Source organism: Dasypus novemcinctus, chromosome 29 (assembly GCF_030445035.2).
Source record: "Dasypus novemcinctus isolate mDasNov1 chromosome 29, mDasNov1.1.hap2, whole genome shotgun sequence".
In the NCBI taxonomy this organism is placed as follows: domain Eukaryota; kingdom Metazoa; phylum Chordata; class Mammalia; order Cingulata; family Dasypodidae; genus Dasypus; species Dasypus novemcinctus.
Window position 1 is genome coordinate 23,495,841 of NC_080701.1, and position 17,814 is coordinate 23,513,654.

At 33.8% G+C, this 17,814-nt stretch overlaps 1 protein-coding gene across 4 annotated transcripts in view; it reads right to left on the reverse strand.

Annotated features, from left to right (window-relative positions):
- Positions 1-5,968: 5,968 nt before the first annotated feature.
- ADAM2 (ADAM metallopeptidase domain 2) overlaps positions 5,969-17,814 on the reverse strand; it is a 114,964-nt gene continuing 103,118 nt past the window's right edge. The window contains exons 16-21 of one of the 4 annotated variants that reach the window (XM_058289869.2): positions 17,094-17,277; positions 15,195-15,272; positions 14,829-14,964; positions 7,965-8,124; positions 6,657-6,720; positions 5,969-6,257 (exon numbers count right to left, since the gene is read on the reverse strand). In XM_058289869.2, the coding sequence (XP_058145852.1) occupies positions 6,687-6,720; positions 7,965-8,124; positions 14,829-14,964; positions 15,195-15,272; positions 17,094-17,277 (592 nt within the window). In that variant the 3' untranslated portion in view covers positions 5,969-6,257; positions 6,657-6,686. Of the gene's footprint in view, positions 6,258-6,656; positions 6,721-7,964; positions 8,125-14,828; positions 14,965-15,194; positions 15,273-17,093; positions 17,278-17,814 lie in introns of those variants that run through there. The other 3 variants (XR_009184014.2, XM_058289870.2, XR_009184013.2) reach the window with 3 other exon arrangements.

Consider the following 17,814-nt stretch of genomic DNA (forward strand, 5'->3'; position numbering starts at 1 on the left):
CACTTTTAAAAAATATTTATAGCAGCTTTATTCATAATATAAAAAATCTGGCAACAACCTACAAGCCCTTCAATGGATAAATAGTTAGACATGTTTGGTACAACAATACAATGGAATACCTTTTAGCAAAAAACTGAACCTCTATCAATATGTACAGGTATGAGTTGGATCTCAGGAACATTAAGCTTAGTTTAGTAAAAGCAAGAAATTGTAAATGTTAATATGATTCCATTTACTTGATTTTCTCTAAGTGACAAAACTATAGAGATGTAGAACAGATTAGTGATTTACCAGAGAACAGGGACTGATTTAGATACATATATAAAAGAATAACATAGGGGAGTTCCTTTGTTGTGATGCAACATTTCTATATCTTGATTTGGGCTGTGGTTTCATGAATCTATACACAGAGGATGAAATTGCATAGAACTATACTCACATATATACACACATACAAATGAATGCTTATAGGAATGGTGAAAACTGAATAAGGTCTGTAGTCTGATTAATAGTATTGTACCAGTGGCAATTTCCCAGTCTTATAATGTGTTAGTTATATGAATTGTTGGGGGAGTCTATATGAAAGGTATACAGGATTATAAGTAATATTTTCAACCTCTTGTTTATATACAATATTTCACTATAAATTGTTAAAAAATAATTTGATCGTGTGTATGCATCTGTTTTGGGCTTTCTCTCCTGTTTCATTGATTTACGTGTATATCCTTTTTCCAATGTCCACTGTATTGATACTGTAGAAGTACAGCAAATCTTGAAATATGGCAGTGTGAGTCCTCCAACGTTGTGTTTTCAGAATTTATTTTGGCTATTTCATTTCCTTTGCTTTTCCCTTTGGATTTTAGAATCTGATAGGGTTTGGTGGGACTTTGAGATTACATAAAATCTGTGGAACAAATTGGGGAGAATTGAAACCCTCTAAAAATACTGAGCCTTCCAATCTATGAACACAATGGAACTCTTCATTTATTTATATCTTTATTTCATCAGTCTTTTGTACTTTTCCACAACATACCAAGTAAATATTTTATTAGATTTATACCTCAGTACTTCAATTTTTGATGGAGGAATAAAATATGGATTAGACTGAACTTACTGGTATTATACTATAGAAATATTGTGACTAGTAATGCAAGAAACTGTAGCACTGATACTATTTTACGTAGTATTTTTCTTTTCACATTCCAAGTGTTTGCTGCTGATATTTGTTCAATCATAGTTACAAATTTTTAGGTTCGTTGGAAATTTTCTACATATAAATGATGTCATCTGTGAATAAGGACAGTAGACTTTTCAATCATCTGGAGACTGTTTGACATTTTAGCCTGGGTCTTCCTGGCTACCTAAGAACCTGTACTTTGAATTTTTCAGTTTCTTTTGAATTTTGTTTACTTTTACACCCTAAGCTTGCCACACTTTTTTCTAAATCCCCCTTGCTTCACAGTTTTTTGTGTGCTGTCTGCTCTCTGTGTCCATTTGCTGTACGTTCTTCTGTGTCTGTATTTATTTATTTCCACCCCCCCACCCGCCTTGCGGTTTGCTTGCTGTCAGCTTTCTGTGTCCATTTGCTGCACGCTCTTCTGTGTTCTCACTTGTCTCCCTTTATTTTGTTGTGTCACTTTTCTGAGTCAGCTCTCCACAGCATGTGGGTGAGGCTGCCTTCACAAGCTCACCTAGACAGGAGCTTATCTGACTGAGCCACAGCCACTTCCCACCACAGTTTTTTCATGATGTCGTAAAGCAGATGGTAGCTGCCTTTGAAAGAAGAGCATGTAAGCTATATGGTCCAGAAAAAAAAAACTATGTCTTGGGAGTTAATGCTACCTGAAGTTCATCACACATAAGGGGAAAGAAGAACTGGTGCCACATACATATAACTGTTTGTTCATGTTTAGGAAGTGATTTCATCCTTAACTTTTAGAAGTCAGAAAATATTTCTTAATCCCAGCTGTAATTAGAAACCTACACTTTTAAATATTTGCACATAGAATACAGAAACACATGTACATAGAATGTTCTTTAATCAGGCATAATTCAAAGTAATCTGTACATCAACATTCTGCATTTACAGTCATGGCGTCACTCTTCTGAGCAGAAATTGAAACTAAGTTTAAACCTTTTAATTATCATTTTACTGGGAAGATCTTAGTTTAGATACTCATGTAGTATGGGTTATATTAATCATATCACATTTAACTTATTAAATTCAGATTCCATGTAACTTATTGTTATAGGGCCTGCCTTGCAGCTTAGCATATTTGAGTAATTATCAGATATTATAAAAATTTGACCTAAAAATACTGTTAATAAAAGTCCCTGGCACTTTCGCTATTTTTACATTTTTCTTATGGGTAGTAATAGAGAATTTAGTGCTACAGTGTGGGTTAGCTTCCAGATATGCAGTGAATGTATTTTTTGCTGAGTGGTCAGTGCTTTAAGGTATTTTTCTAGCAGTTTGCAACCCTCCCAGGTACTTTGGCTGGTTTTTCAAAAATGCTAAATGTGTGTCAAATTTTGTCTTTAAGAGATGAAGAGGTTGATACATCTCTAGCACTATTTATCCCTACTTCAATGTAAGGACTGAAGTGTTAAACATAATAAAGGTAATTGGTTTTAAAAAAAGTGAAATAAAAACCAGAGAGTAGAAACATTACCAATGGTCCATATATGAGAGTTAATTTACAAACATTTTAACTTCAATATGTTACAGATGTTTGAGAAAATAGACAAAAAATTTGAAAATTTTGCCAAAAGATTGGAATTTAATAAGAAGAATCCACTGAAATTCACAAACTGAAAACTACTGTATCTGAATTAAGAACTTATTTGATGGCTTTACTAGCAGAAAAGAAACAGTGAAATGAGAATAAAGGAACTGTAACACAGGTAAATAGAGCATATTCAATCTCAAGCCCTGGAATAAAGAGAGTAAGAAGTACAAACATAAGTTAGAGACATGGAAAAGAATAGCATCCCAGATTGAAAGGAGACAGAATTTGGGATAGAAACAAAAGGCAAGAGATAACAGAAATTTCCAAAGCTGATGAAAGACATCAACCTACAGATTCAAGAAGCCCTGCAACATTAGGAAGTGTTGATACTCTAAAAACCAACCTAATCACATCGGGGTAAGAAGACTGAAAACCTAAGTGGAATAAAAATCAGAGGACAAATATACATACCTCTCAAAGGGCTATGAAGGAGAATGAGGAGTGCCTAAACCAAAACACTTTTGTTTACTATTCTTCTTTGTTAATTTTCCCCTGATGCACACACAAGGTGTTCTGAATCGGGAAGAGATTTGTTATTAAGTCCTGGCAGGAAATAAAAAGATTTCTGGCCCCTCAACCCCCAGCTCTTCCTTCTGGGGCAATATAATTAAAATCAATAGGATTTTCTTCTGCACAAGTGGCTTGACGTCCCTATGTGAGGGACTAGAAAACTTATCTTTCCCTGATTATAAAAGGGAAGGAGACAGCTGTCTTTCCCTCCTGAAAGAGCTCCTGCCTTCCTCCAAACCTTTGGTATGTAAATAAAATACCTTGAGCAGCCATATCGCCCCACATGCCTCAGTTCTTACGATCTAAAGATGCCTTCGTGTTCTGGCACTTCCTCACCTTTGACAGGTAAATAGCCAGGGAGCTAAAGTTACTCAGGCACCTGGGGCTGAATGTAGGTACCGAGTCCAGTCTTTAACAATTAAGCTTTCTCTAGAACATATGTTTATTATCCTTTCAGATCGATTAATTATGCAGAGCGGGTATAGCCCAGTGGTTGACCACCTGCTTTCACAAGTACCAAGTCCAGAGTTCAACCCCTGGTACCGCCTTGCAAAAAAAAGAAAAAAGAAAAATTAAGATCAGTTAATGCTTAACAATCTAATTCTTACGGTATGTGAAGTGTTTAGGTAGGCTAAGGAACATTAAGAAATCCTGGAAGTTTTGTTTTCCAGTCTTGTACTCAAGAAAGCAACATAATGATGTCTTTAAAAGTGCTAAATTAATATACCCAGAAATGCTACATTCCATTAAAATATTTTTCAAAAATAAAGGTGAAATAACAATATTTTCAGTCAAATAAATTAGAGAATGTTCACCAACAAACCTGCTCTAAAAGATACAGCCAATGTGCTCTACAGTTTAAAGGGAATTTATCCCAGAGGGAAACAAGACTATTGTCCGTAAGTGTGTTAGGTACACTTGTCTGACTGCTATACAAGGTTAAGATTAGCAGTTTGGATTTAAAAACAAATAAGACATTTTAAGTATTAAAACAAATGGTAAAAATAGCATCCAAACTCTGCAATAAATCGAGTGAGGCGCAACTAATATGAGAAAACTCCACCCACAAAACAAAATTCAGTAGAAATATAAATAGGGACATTTAATAATCATAATGGGGACTTTTAGCGGGAAGATAATACATTAAAAATCTTTATAAAACCCATTTTGGGGCTCCAGAACACATGGAACAAATTTGGAAAGATTTGGGATTTAAAAACATGTTATTTCTAATTCATGAACATAGTTTATTTCTCTATTAGTTTAGGTCATCTTTATTTTCCCTTAAAAGTAATTTATAGTTCTCTGTGTGAAGGCATCATAATTTTTTCTTTTAGTGTATATTCCTGTATATTTGATGTATTTAGTGCTAATGTAAATAAAATTCTTCTGATGATATATTGCTTTTTTTTAGAGAAATGGATTAGACATTTGCATACTCACTTTATATCCAATGATATTTCCAAATTCACTTGGTAACTATATTCTCCCTGTAGTTTCGTTTGGATTTTCTGTGTATGTATAATAAAATTGACTTGGAATAAAGATTCCTTCAAAGTTTACTTTTTCATTCTTTTTGTAGCTATGCTTTACTGACTAGGATTTTCCATAAAATACTTTACAAATGATAATAGTGAATAACTGGTTTGCAATTTATGAGGGGAGTCTACAAATTGATATTAATTTTGCAAATATTTTTATTTTTATTTCTTTCATCAGATTAAGAAAGTTCAAACTATTCCTAGAATTTGAATGTGTATTGATGTATATGTATGACTGTGTCTATAAATAAATGGCTCATGTGACTGTGGGGCTGGCAAGGCCAAAACACACAGGGCAAGCAGAAGGCTGGAAATGTGCCAAGAGTTGATACTGAAATCTTGAGTTCAAATTCTCTAGGGGATATGGGGAGGCTGGACATTCAGACAGAAGTTGATGTGCTCCTCGCTACTCCTGAGTCAGAGTTTCTTCTTTTCCAGGAAACTTCAGCCTTTTGCTCTTAAATAATGCAAAGTTTGGATGGGGCTTGCCTACTTTATTGAGGGTAAATTCCTTTACTTAAAGTCAACTGATAGTAGTAGCTAATCATATGTACAAAATATATTCATATTAATAGTAATCTCTATTCTGGTGTTTGACCAACACAGGATACCACAGGCTAGCAAAGCTGACACATACAATTAAGCATCATATAGGCCCTGTTCGTGAATCATGTTGTTCAAATCTCTCACTTTGATATTTTTTCTTATTTTTGCACTGTTAATTTTTGCTTCTTATATGTTGAAGATTTATTAAAATCCGTAAAAGTTAAAAATTTAATAATTTTATTAGTTTATCTTCCTCTTAGATTGACTCCTTTCATTATTATATATTCTTCATCTCTACTAATGCTTTTTAGTGTTAAAGTCTTCCTTGTACTTTAGTAAAGCTATATCAGGTTTCTTTGGTATAAACTTTCTATGTATTTAGGAAATACATATGCTATATACTTTCCATCATTTACTTTGAACCTTTATGTATCTGAAAATGTATCTTTTGTAAGCAGCATGTAGTTGCGAAATTTTTCTGAGTCTTAGGATAATTGTATTTTGACCAGTTACAAAATATGAGACTACAACATGACCATTGCATAAACAAGATACCATTGCAATGAAAAATAAAACAGTGGATTTTGTTATCATGAACCACATTTATTACTATATTATAACCTTTCCTTATCTCAAGCATATTAATAGCATTAGAATGGGATAACTTTAAAAGCAAGAAATAAAAAACCCAGAAGCATACATTTCTTAAAAATAAAATATCCGTTGGTAAATATATCTACAGAGAGAGAGAGAGAGAGAAATCTAGCTTTTCTTGTCAGATCAAAACTACAATATGCAGGTTTTGAATCCCAGGCAAAGGAGGTTGTAAGGTTTTCTTTTCCATTATTTCCGTCCATCAAATATAGTTACTCTGGAAAAATGAAGAGGGGGGATCACTTGTATGACTAACCAATTTAAAGTAGTGGGGCATTCAACAAATAGCATAGGGTCATACAATTGTTATGAATTAGACTTCTATCATGTAATTTAATTTTAAGAAATATTAAAGTACACATCATCTTTATCAAAAAATTAAAAAGATAACTGCAAGAATTATTTTTTAAAACTTAGCTTATGACAAATTGAAAAGTTATTTATAGCTTCACCATACACCTTACAATATACATGGAAATATATTATCCAAGTTAATTTTTATATGCAGCTATGTAACTATCACTGTCTTCTATATTATCTGTGTTTCTCTAATACATTAAATATTCTATCTCTCTCCCTCCTCTTTTTCTCTCTCTCCCAAATATTTGAAACTCACTGTGATAACATGGATTCCCTGACATCCAGACTACTCTTTGGTTTCACTATCACTTTCGAGTTGCCTATATATTTAAAAAAAACAAAAAAGGTACATTAAAATTATATTTTCTTAAAGGTTGCTCTAAAAAAACTCTCTACTATGAATGGTGAAACACTTTTGATCCTTGCTTCGATCAGAGATCAGTCACTAATTGAAACTATCTTACCACTGAGAAAAGCTTTCACCTGGTAACCAAGTTTAATAATGTTAATTCTTTTCATTCCCATAAATGACAGAAAGCACAGTGATGTAATTTACCTGAAAATAAACTCATGTTATTTTCATATTCATAATATTATTGGATAAGTATCTTTAATCTTCTTATATTTTTACATTTTCTGCCCTATTTACTTCCATTAATTTTACCAGGACTTTTTCCCAAAAAAATATTTGATATAAGTTTCTTCACAATAAAGTATAACCAGTAGGAAAATTGCTTAATATATTTAAGTATTAACTGCATTATGTTAACCATTTTATGCGATGCATAATATTTTAACAATTTCACAAAAACTTCAAAATGTTTCTATCATATATGTGTTTTAAATTTGTATCTTAGGGATTTGACTTGTATTTTAATCTCAATTCATTTTAAGCTAAATGGAAGGCATGGTTATAAAACTCAAGCTATTTAGTAGTAATTTCTCTAAGAGAAGTAAACCAATTTTAACATTTATTTTTATACTTAAATATTTTCAGATTTATCCATGTTTTTAAATAAAAAATATTTATTATATATGTTTTATAGATAAGCCATAGCTATATAACCTAGAGTTTTCAGTCTTCTATATTATATATTAATTTGTAATCTTTCCTACCACTGGCAAACTTGTCACAATTTATTTAACAGCAAAATGTTGAAAATACCCTCCTGGATTTTCCTGTAGTCTTTTAATAAAACAATGTATATACATAAAATTCTTTGAAATCTATAAATATTAAAAGGCAAGATAATGATATTTAATACATATTTAATAATTAAAATCAAATAATAGTTTATACAACTTTAATGAGATATAAGTACCACTTAATTTTGCTCCTAAGAGAGTCTACACTGTATCAGTGAAATTGCTGACCTTTTAAAAGATTGTAATCATTATTCATGACATTAATCATTAATATATTAAGTATTAATTTCCATATAATGACAAAATTAAATCTGAACTATTAGTAGTTACAGCTACCTTGATTTTATATTAATCAGTTACTATGCATGACAATAAATTTTAAAAGTAATATATTTTAAATAATATAAACTCAGCATACTCATCGCTTGTATATTCCTCTTGACTCCATTTTTTTCTTTGGAAATTTAGTTTTACCAGTATAGCAATCAGGGCACAGAAAATAATGAAAAAAGGAATGAGTAAGTAAAACTGCCATCTTGAAGGTTTGGATGAGTAAATATTCTCAATGTATTTTCTATCTAGGAAAGAAAATAAATAACAGAGATAATAAGACCTTTTTGCATTTTACCGGCCTACTAGAATAAAAAGAAAATTTGAACTACTTTATAATTTGATAATTAATATATTTTATTTTAAATAGTCTGTAGCATAGCATAAGTGCACCTAAAGAGACTTTTTTTTTAAGTTTTAATTTTTATTTTTAAAGAAGCTTTAGATTACAGAAATGTTACATAAAAAATATAGGAGATTCCTCTATGTCCCACCTCCACCCTCTCCCCCAATTTTCCACATTAACAACAACCTTCGTTAGTTTGTTACATTTGTTAAAATTGATGAACACATATTGCAGCAATGCTACTAACTGTGGACTGTAGTTTACAGTCATTATAATTTACACTCTATCCTGCACAATTTTGTAGGTTATGATAAAATATATGTCCTATATTCGTCATTGTAATGTCATGCAGGATAATTCCAGTGTCCCGAAAATGTCCCCATATTACATGTATTCTTTCCTTTCCTTCCCCTTAAAACCCCTAGGGGCCATCATAAAAGTTCTTCCATTGCCAGAATAACAGTAAGTCTATAATCGAATGATAATACCACTTTAGTCCATTGTTCATTATTCCCCAATCTTGAGGATTTGGGGATGGTGATTTATTATTAAATATTTATTTATTATTTATTATGTATATGTATATATATATAATTTTGTTGATTCGGTGAATCAACAAAGTGATTCACTTTCAATTGTTAAACAGTTTTGCACTCCTAGAATAGGCACCGATTGTCTTGGATGCTCTCTCTCTCCCCTGATCTACATGTTTACATCTTTGCTCTTCAGGAAGTATATTTTTCTGTAACTTTTGTTCCTTTTACATCCTTGTCTGACTTGGACATCAGGGTGTGTTGTCCTCATAAAATGAGTGGGTAGGGCTCCTATTTTTTTTGAGGTGGTATTTCTTCCTTGCAAACATCTGGTAGAATTCACTTGTGAAACTATCTGGACCTGTTTGTTTGTTCTGTTGGTGGTGGTTCTTCTTAATTATAAAACTCACAGATCCAAGGAGTTTTGGCCTCTGGTTTCTTGGTTCTACCCTTTAATTTATACTAACCTTTGCCTGGAGTAGCTTTATCAGCCTGCTTTCTCCTATAATTTATGTGGGTCAAAACAGCAATATGTGTTGTATTGATGATTTTCAGTTCAAGCTGGTATAAGTCCTTTAAAATGTGGTTTTCTTGGGTATCAAGTAAAAACACACCCCAACAGACAAAGGCTACATCCACAAATCTATTTGAAATAAGCTTTTTTTCTGTACTGGGTCCTGGTGAGGTTGCTATGGGATAACCTATTTAAGATTCTTAATATGCTTATGATTTGAAAGATTTTTTTTGAGGATTTCTTATAAAATACTTAGAAGCCCTTTTGTCCAAATGTAAAATTCTGAAAGGCATCACTAATCATTTCTGAATTTTTAGAAGAGGCATTGAGCGTCATATGCTCTTATTAATCCTCCTTGAGATAAAATTTTATGACCTCAAATTGCAAATTTGTTCTTTGGTCATATATTATTTTAAGAAACTTGTGTTAGGAGAGATCAGGAATGAGAACAAGTTTTATTTTCAAACCAAAACCAAACCAAACCAAAGCAAAAAGACCTTGCTCTTTTATATTTGCTCCACATTCTAATTGAAAATTGAACTTTTTCTTCATTAATGACAACCCAATTCTTGAATTTTATCAAAAGTAACTTAAACAAGTCAGTTGGTACATTTTAAAATCAATTTGGGAATCTCCCCATGTGTTCTATTTTCCATATTACCATAGGCAACAGTGAAACCAAACAATTCACCATTTCATAATAAAAGACCTGTTTTCTCCAACTTTTAACAAATGTTTTTAAATAAAATAATGAGATGCTTTAATAGGGGAATATTTAGAAGCATATTAATATTTCTTGGAATATAAATTTTTTATGTTTTGTAGCCTGGATGTGTGTAGTTACCATTTACTGTTCTTTTATATTTTTGAATGTAGTCTAAAGGTTGCCGGGGGTTCAAAAGAGGGTGGGGGAAATGAAATGAGTGGAACAGGTCATATTTGGGATGATGAGATTCTTCCATATAATACTGCAATAACAATATGTTTTAACTGTCCTTGAAGCCCTCACCAACAGGTGGTTTCTCAACACAATTTCAACATATACCAAAGTTTTCAACAGTCTCCTGTATCTACTCATTAATTACAAAACATATTTTAGGTACTTGTTATGGAAAATCAGTCTGTTTACCAAGTTATTTTCTATTATATGCAGCTGTGTAAGAATCTACCCCAAAGCTAAGTAACTTAAAAACAACCTTTTCGTTTCCCTCACAGTTTTGTGTATCATGAATTTGGAAAGAGAGTAGATGGATGGTTCTATTTTTGTGCGTCTCAGTGTAGTCAAGTTTTACATATAGTAGTTGATTTTCAACAGAGAGAGTGTTCCAGGATTGACAGTTCCAAGCATAAGTATTCCAAAAGATCTCGTCAGAATCAGTAGAAATACCATGCAAACCCCACAGCGTCACTTCTGCCACATTTTATAAGTCAATCAAATCACTCAAACCAATGGTGGTTTTAGGGAAAGAGTAGCATCCACTAATCAATATGTGCTTATTGACAGAAGCAACAGCCTGCAGCCAGCCTGAAAACAAGCTACTGCCCACTACTTTTTACTACTAAAATGGGACTATCTTGATAATGCATTAAATTTATTATGCTTTGTTTTATTATTTTTAAACAAGCTTTAGATTACATAAATGTTACATTAAAAATATAGGAGATTCCCATGTACTCTACCCCCTTTCCCGCCTCCCCCCGTCTCACACGTACCCCATTAACATCTTTCATTAGTGTGGTATATTGTTTTACAATTGCCGAGCACATATTGAAGCACTGCTACTAAGCAAGGTCTGGAGTTTACATTATGGTTTACATGTTGCACTGCACAATTTTATAGGTTTTAACAAAATGTATAATGGCCTGCATCCGTTATTGCAATGTCATGCAGGACAATTCCAATGTCCCCCAAATGTTCCCATGTTACACCTATTCTTCCCTTTCCCTCTCCTCAGAACCTCTGTTGGCCACTGCCGTTATATTAATGCTACAAGTTCTTTCATTGCTGGAATAATAAGTCTACTTTAGTCCCTAGTTGCATTTCCTCCTTATGTGTGTTTATTCCTCAATCTTGAGGATTTGGGGATGGTGATGGCCACTTTATTTCTGACTGAGAGGGTCTTAGATCCCATGGGGCAGATGGATGGAACTGTCTTGCTTATAGTTGTAGGTATACTGTGTTTTGGAATGACTGTTGTCCATCATCATTCTTTTGTTAGTTGTCCTGGGTGAGTCTGATGAACAGGAGAGTAAGTGTTGCAACTCTGCTGAGATTCAATGTTCAACTGGCATATGAACAAACTGAAGATTTAAGTGTCTGGGGCATATATTTAATGAGTATAGTGTTAACAGATGTTCATAGTGGCATTATTCACAATTGCCAAAAGTTGGAAGTAACCCAAATGTCCATTACCAGATGAGTAAATAAACAAATTGTGATATATACATACAATGGGATATTACTCAGTTGTAAGAAGAAATGCAGTATTGACACTTGGGACAACATGAATGAATCTTGAAGATCTTATGTTGAGTGAAGTAAGCCAGTCATTGAAGGGCAAATATTACATCACCTCGCTGATATGACTTAAGCAAATTGAGCAGATTCACAAAGTTAGAGTCTGGAAGATAGGTTATCAGGAGAGAGATCCAGAAAGGGCATAGAGTGAGGTGAGCCGATATGGGCAAAATCCATGATAAAGTAAAACGGGATGGTTGGGCAGTGGATGGGGTGGTAGTGATGTAGTAATGTGACTTGGTTAAATGGTGCTGGAATGTAAGGGGGTGTAGGGTAAGGGTGTTGGGTTGGATGATCCATTGAACTGGGGGGAGGGTTGGAGGAAAGAGCAGGTGAGCTCTGAGAATTTGTAGGTTTGTGGTTAAAACTACAATGGTGGGATGTTCTTTTGGCAAATATGGCAGGGGAGGGTTACAGGTACAGGGCAACAGGGGTGGGGAGATATACGGGATAGGGTGCACGTGAGGCGTGCTTCTATGGAATATAAAAGTGTTTATCTTGTCTTAGTGTGTTATCTCTCTTGGTGTGCCATCTCACTAAGTGGGTGGTGACCTGTAAACAAAAAAATATAAAACTCCCATCCGGAGAGTCCTGCTCTATTCTCAGAGGGCAAGAATTGCTTGAGAACATAGGCAGTGCCTAATAAAAGAAAACAGACTGATATATCAAGCTTTCAATATTACTGCATGTAACTATGAACCTTATTCTTCAAAAATTGAAACTTAATGGTTACTATAGATGATAAGGAGAGGGGGAAGGGAAGAACAGAATAGATGGAACATAGAGCATTTTTAGGGTATTGGAATTGTTCTACATGATCTTGCAATGATGGGTACAGGCCATTTTAAATTTTGTCAAAACCTATAAAAGTGTATGGTCCAAAATGTAAACCATAATGTAAAAACTATCAATCATGATTAGTAGCAATGCTTCAACATTTGTATATCAATTATAACAAATGTACCATCCACATGGAAAATGTTATTAATAGAGGAACGTGGAAAAGCAGAAGGGCATTGGGTATATTCCCATATCCCCTATGTTTTCTATGTGACTTTTCTGTAACCTATTGCTTCTTTAAAGACAAAGCAAAAGAATAAGACACTGTGGGAACATATGGAAGAAATTTTCACTGTACATAAAAGACAACAGATCTTACAGTGATGAAAGAAACAATGAAAACATTTTTAAAAATTTTATTATTATTATTCTATTTTATGTCATTTATAATTATTATTTTATTTTCTTATTACTTTTGTTTATTCTTTTGACTTTGTTTTTGGGAGGTTTTGGGTCACAGAAGGGTCACAACTGTGGCAGGGGAGGATCACTGGTGTGGGGTGTTGGTGATGGGGGGATGTGTGTGGAGGGATGCACCTGGGGCATGTCTCTATGGCATATGAATATGTTCAACTGGTTATGAGGCATCGTCTCAATGGGTGGAGACCCACACAATAACCAAAAGAATACTGAATTCCAATCCTAGGGAGTCCTGCTACATTCTCGAATAGAGTGGCAAGAATGCCCTGAGTACATGGGCAGTGCCTAGTGAAAGAGGACAGATCATTATGCCATTATGCCAGGCCTTTGCTATTGATGGTTGTACTTGTGAGGCTGAAACTTTTTTCTTTTTCTTGTGAGGCTGAAACTTTGCCTAGTAGTAAAAAGTGCCTGAGAGTTACATCCTGAAAGCCTCCTTGTTGCTCAAATGTTGCCTCTCTCTAAGCCAAATTCAGCATATAAACACACTACCTTCCCCCTGACATGGGACAAGACTATTGAGGATGAGCCTCCCTGGCACCAAGGGATTATTACCAAGTGCCAGATAGCAATACATTTGGAAAAAGACCTTGACCAAAAGGGGGAAATATCAAATACAAATGAGATTTTATGGCTGAGTCAGGAGGTCATTTTAGAGGTTATGTTTATGCATGTCTCAGCAGGATCTCACTGACTGCCATGGTAAACAGTGCCTCAAACAACGAGGCTCCAGAAGGCTCTAGAGCTATCTAAACACTATAGATAGGGTAGACAACCTCAGGAATTCAACAACCCTGTCAGTCAGCCTTACTTTGGAATTTATGCTTCCTAATGTGACAGAGTTAGACTCATTTATAATTTTCCTACATGGCTCTTCTGCCCCTTTTACTTCAACCTATTCTACTGCTTTTTAAAATCTATTGCTATATGCCTTTATAGGTCATATTTAAATACCGGAATGAATATGGAAATATTAAAATGTACCACAGACTCAAAGTCTGGAAAGACACAAACTCTATGATCTGTAAAGTTATAACATGTTTTTATTAATATATAGAGGAAATCTCCTGGCCCTAAGCATTATTGGGTATGCTAGTTAACTACTGGCTTGCTCTAAAATCCAGCTCTATATTTCATTTATTTTTATCAATAGTTCAGGCAACTTTATTCTGCAAGCCGCCTGGCCTTTTGTCTTCTAGTTATGCTTAGCCAATGGGAGTCACAGGATAAAATTTGGATGATTAGAAGTGCAGGCAGTATGCCCTTCAACTCCTTTCTCTCCAGCATCTCCAAGAGTGTGTGTGTGTCTTTACTTCCACACTCATGAAGGACAGCATCTCTCCTTGTAGTATGATTCTACTATACAACCATGACCCTAGTGCTATGTCATCTAAATGATTCAGATTGCAGGTCTGGTAATCTGCTTCCTTTTGTTGCCCCTCAGGCCAAAAAACTGATAGCGGGTTCCTGACATTGCTCATCTTTCAGGTGTCTCACCTTTCTCTGATTGAGAAGCTTTCCTCATGTTATCTAATGCATTATTTTAAATTCCTTCTGTTTGCTAGACCCAGACTGATTTCTCATTTCCTACTTGTGCCTAAGTAACTTATGCTACATGTAACATCTATTAATCCCTGGAAGTAAAACGTAAAATAAATGACCAAATGAAGTTTATTTACAAACACCTAAATACAAACTGATAGATAAAAAAATTAGTTATTTTATTAAATCTAAATCAATCCAATTTTAAATTATATTTCAGTTTGTTATTTAATACTTACAAGTGAGAGAAGAGGTTTGTGCAGGTGGAAAATTGCCACTGTCGACACTCCCACCACCCCAATTCGAATCTTCAGTGCTACAGTCTGGAGGTAAATAGGAAGGGTTACAGTGACAGTGCTTTAAGTTATTGCATACCTGAAACCAGGAGAAATATCACCTCAGAAGAGAAGCAACTAGAATTATATACGTTCAAGAAGAATTATAAAATAAAACTTAGGTTAGATAAGGCCAATTTTCCTGTGTATGTGTATATGAATGAATCTATATGTGTGTTTGTGTGTGTGTATGTGAATATGGCTGTGTGTTGATATTCCTGGGATTAGTTTTAATGATTTCTATTCTCATCTTCAGGCGCTGGTACTTACACCTTGATTGTTGCATTTATCTGAGGTACAATCATAACCGAAGAATGAGCTATCAACACAATGCATATTCTTGCAAGCCTAAAAAAGAAATAAGCCAAAATAAGCTAACTGACAAGCTATCTGGATTTACCATTTAATGAAAATGATTCCATATTATACTGACATGAAAGATATTAATTTAATCATGAAAAGTACTTAATGTACTAACAATGAATCATTTATAGTGCCACAATGTTTCCAACCCAGGGAACAGGACTTACTTACATAGAAGTGAAAGTCAGAGTACTTACAGTAGAAGAAACAACACCTACAATAGCCCTTCAGTGGAAGACAGCGTAACCATCACAGCCCATTAAAATGAAGGCTGGCATACTCTTTAGCGAAGTCACTGTGGGTGTTTTAAACCCAGCCATGTCACTTCTAACGTTGTTTCATCTCTGTCAGCAGAGTGACATAGTGAATGGTGTATATATTGAGTGCTTTATTCTTTTATATGAGGAGACAGTTGGTTTATATTTTAGCACCTTGAAGCCAGTTCCTCTTTCCCATGCCGAATGATCATTTTCAGAGGCAAATAGAAATTACTTTGCCCACATTTTAAAGAAATTTTCATATAAACAGGTTTTAAATTTAATACTAAGGAAAATGTAGTGTGAAGGGTGCCCATCGATAACATCGTCTCTTTTTTAGTGGAGATGGAATTTTCCTCCTGTGCTCCTGGGGGAGGCAGGCATGACTGGGGTGCCAGTTAACAGGAATGATGGCAGTAAACTCAGCTTCCTTGTCTCCAATATATCCCCCTGCGACTCACTCAATTGCGCCCTCCAAGTCATGCACTGATTTTTCCCACTCTGATCTTCCTCAAATATGAGTATCTGTGCTTACTTCTGAGGACAAAACGTTTCACATCAAGTTTTATACTCATAATTGCTGCTTGAATGTCCAGATCAAGATATTTAAATACAGATTGCTTCAAATCCTTATTAGATTCTATTTAAAAAGAATTGTATACAACTCAGGTGGCAATGTTTATAATCATCTTTATGCCTAGTCACCACTATCTGAGAGCTGAAATTATATTTATAAGATCCAATATCTCATTTTATCTTTGTTGACAAAAGGAAATTTGAAATTTCTTGGGGTAATGGACTCATTCTCATCCAAATGAACATTTATATATGAAGTATTTTAAAAAACAATGTCACTCCTAAAAATTGTCAGCATTCAATATACATAAAGCTTGATTATTATATACTAATGGGTAGAAATATCTGATATATATGAAGACAAAATTGTGTGTTCACCCCTGGGATAAATATCTCCCCAAGACCCCCACCCAGCCCCTCTATCTCTCTACCTGCAAGAAAAACTTCTCCAATTCTATCATGTGTTGCCTTTTTAAAGATCAACAGTAAGTTGTTTTAAAGCTGGATGCTGAAGTAGATATTTAAAGGATTATTGTGATCATGATTACTATGACATAGTAGTGACTGCTGGATTTAACAATTAGATATTTTATATACTTTTTTGCTAATATTCTAAATGAACAAAAAAACCACTTTTAAGTAATTATATCAAAAGATAGTTCATGACATTGAAAGAACTCTGTGAAATTAAATGAAATGAACAAACAATACACTGAACAAACAGAATACGATTTTTAAATTCAGTGAATATACATGATTTCTATAAGAAAAGCACTAAATATCCAAAGAAATATATATTGTGATATTATCTAAGTTTGATTATAGATTATTGTTTTCCCTTTAAGATTTTCTTATTTTCCAAATATTCTATATTGATTATGCACTTGCATTATTAGGAAAAATCCTAAATAGATATTATTTTAAACTAGATTATAGAATATTAGGTAGCTGTTTATGGTAAAAGACTGCCTACCTTATTTTGTCCACAGGCAGTTCCATCCTTTACCCACATCCGTCTGCTGTTTATATTATCATACCCATACTCCACAGCAACGCAAATGGTTCCTTCTATGTTGGCATAAATAGTAGTACCATTGTCAAATCTAATTACAGTATTTCTTTCATAAGTGCATATTAATTTTCCACACTGCAAATCTCTATAAACATAGAAATGAATGAAAACCATTACTTTCCTACAGCAGCAATATTAGAATATAATTTCTAAAGCAAAATATTAAATAAAACATTCATTGCTTGCAAAACTATGTATGTAATGATTTGTAAAAAACTGAAAAATATGAGGGCATTGCCTTTAATTCAGTATTAATTATAAGTGAACATTTAATAATCAAGTATTACTTCCTAGTTAGCCTGGTCATTTTGTGTGTGTGATGATTCCTTCATTCTTTTTAAATTCTTAAACATAACAAATCCCAAATTATTCTATCCTAAAATTCTACCCAACTGGCCATATCATGCATGAAATTCAACAAGGGAGTCAACATCATTCAATGGAGAAAGAGTAGTGGTTTAAAATGGTTCTGGGAAAACTGGGTATCCACATGCAGGAAAAGTCTAAATGACCTGTGAGACAATATTAAGCATCTAATGTTCATATAATTGAAGTCAGATAAACAGGAAAAAAGAAAATAAGGAAGAAAACTTATCTGAAAAAACAATGGCTGATAATTTCC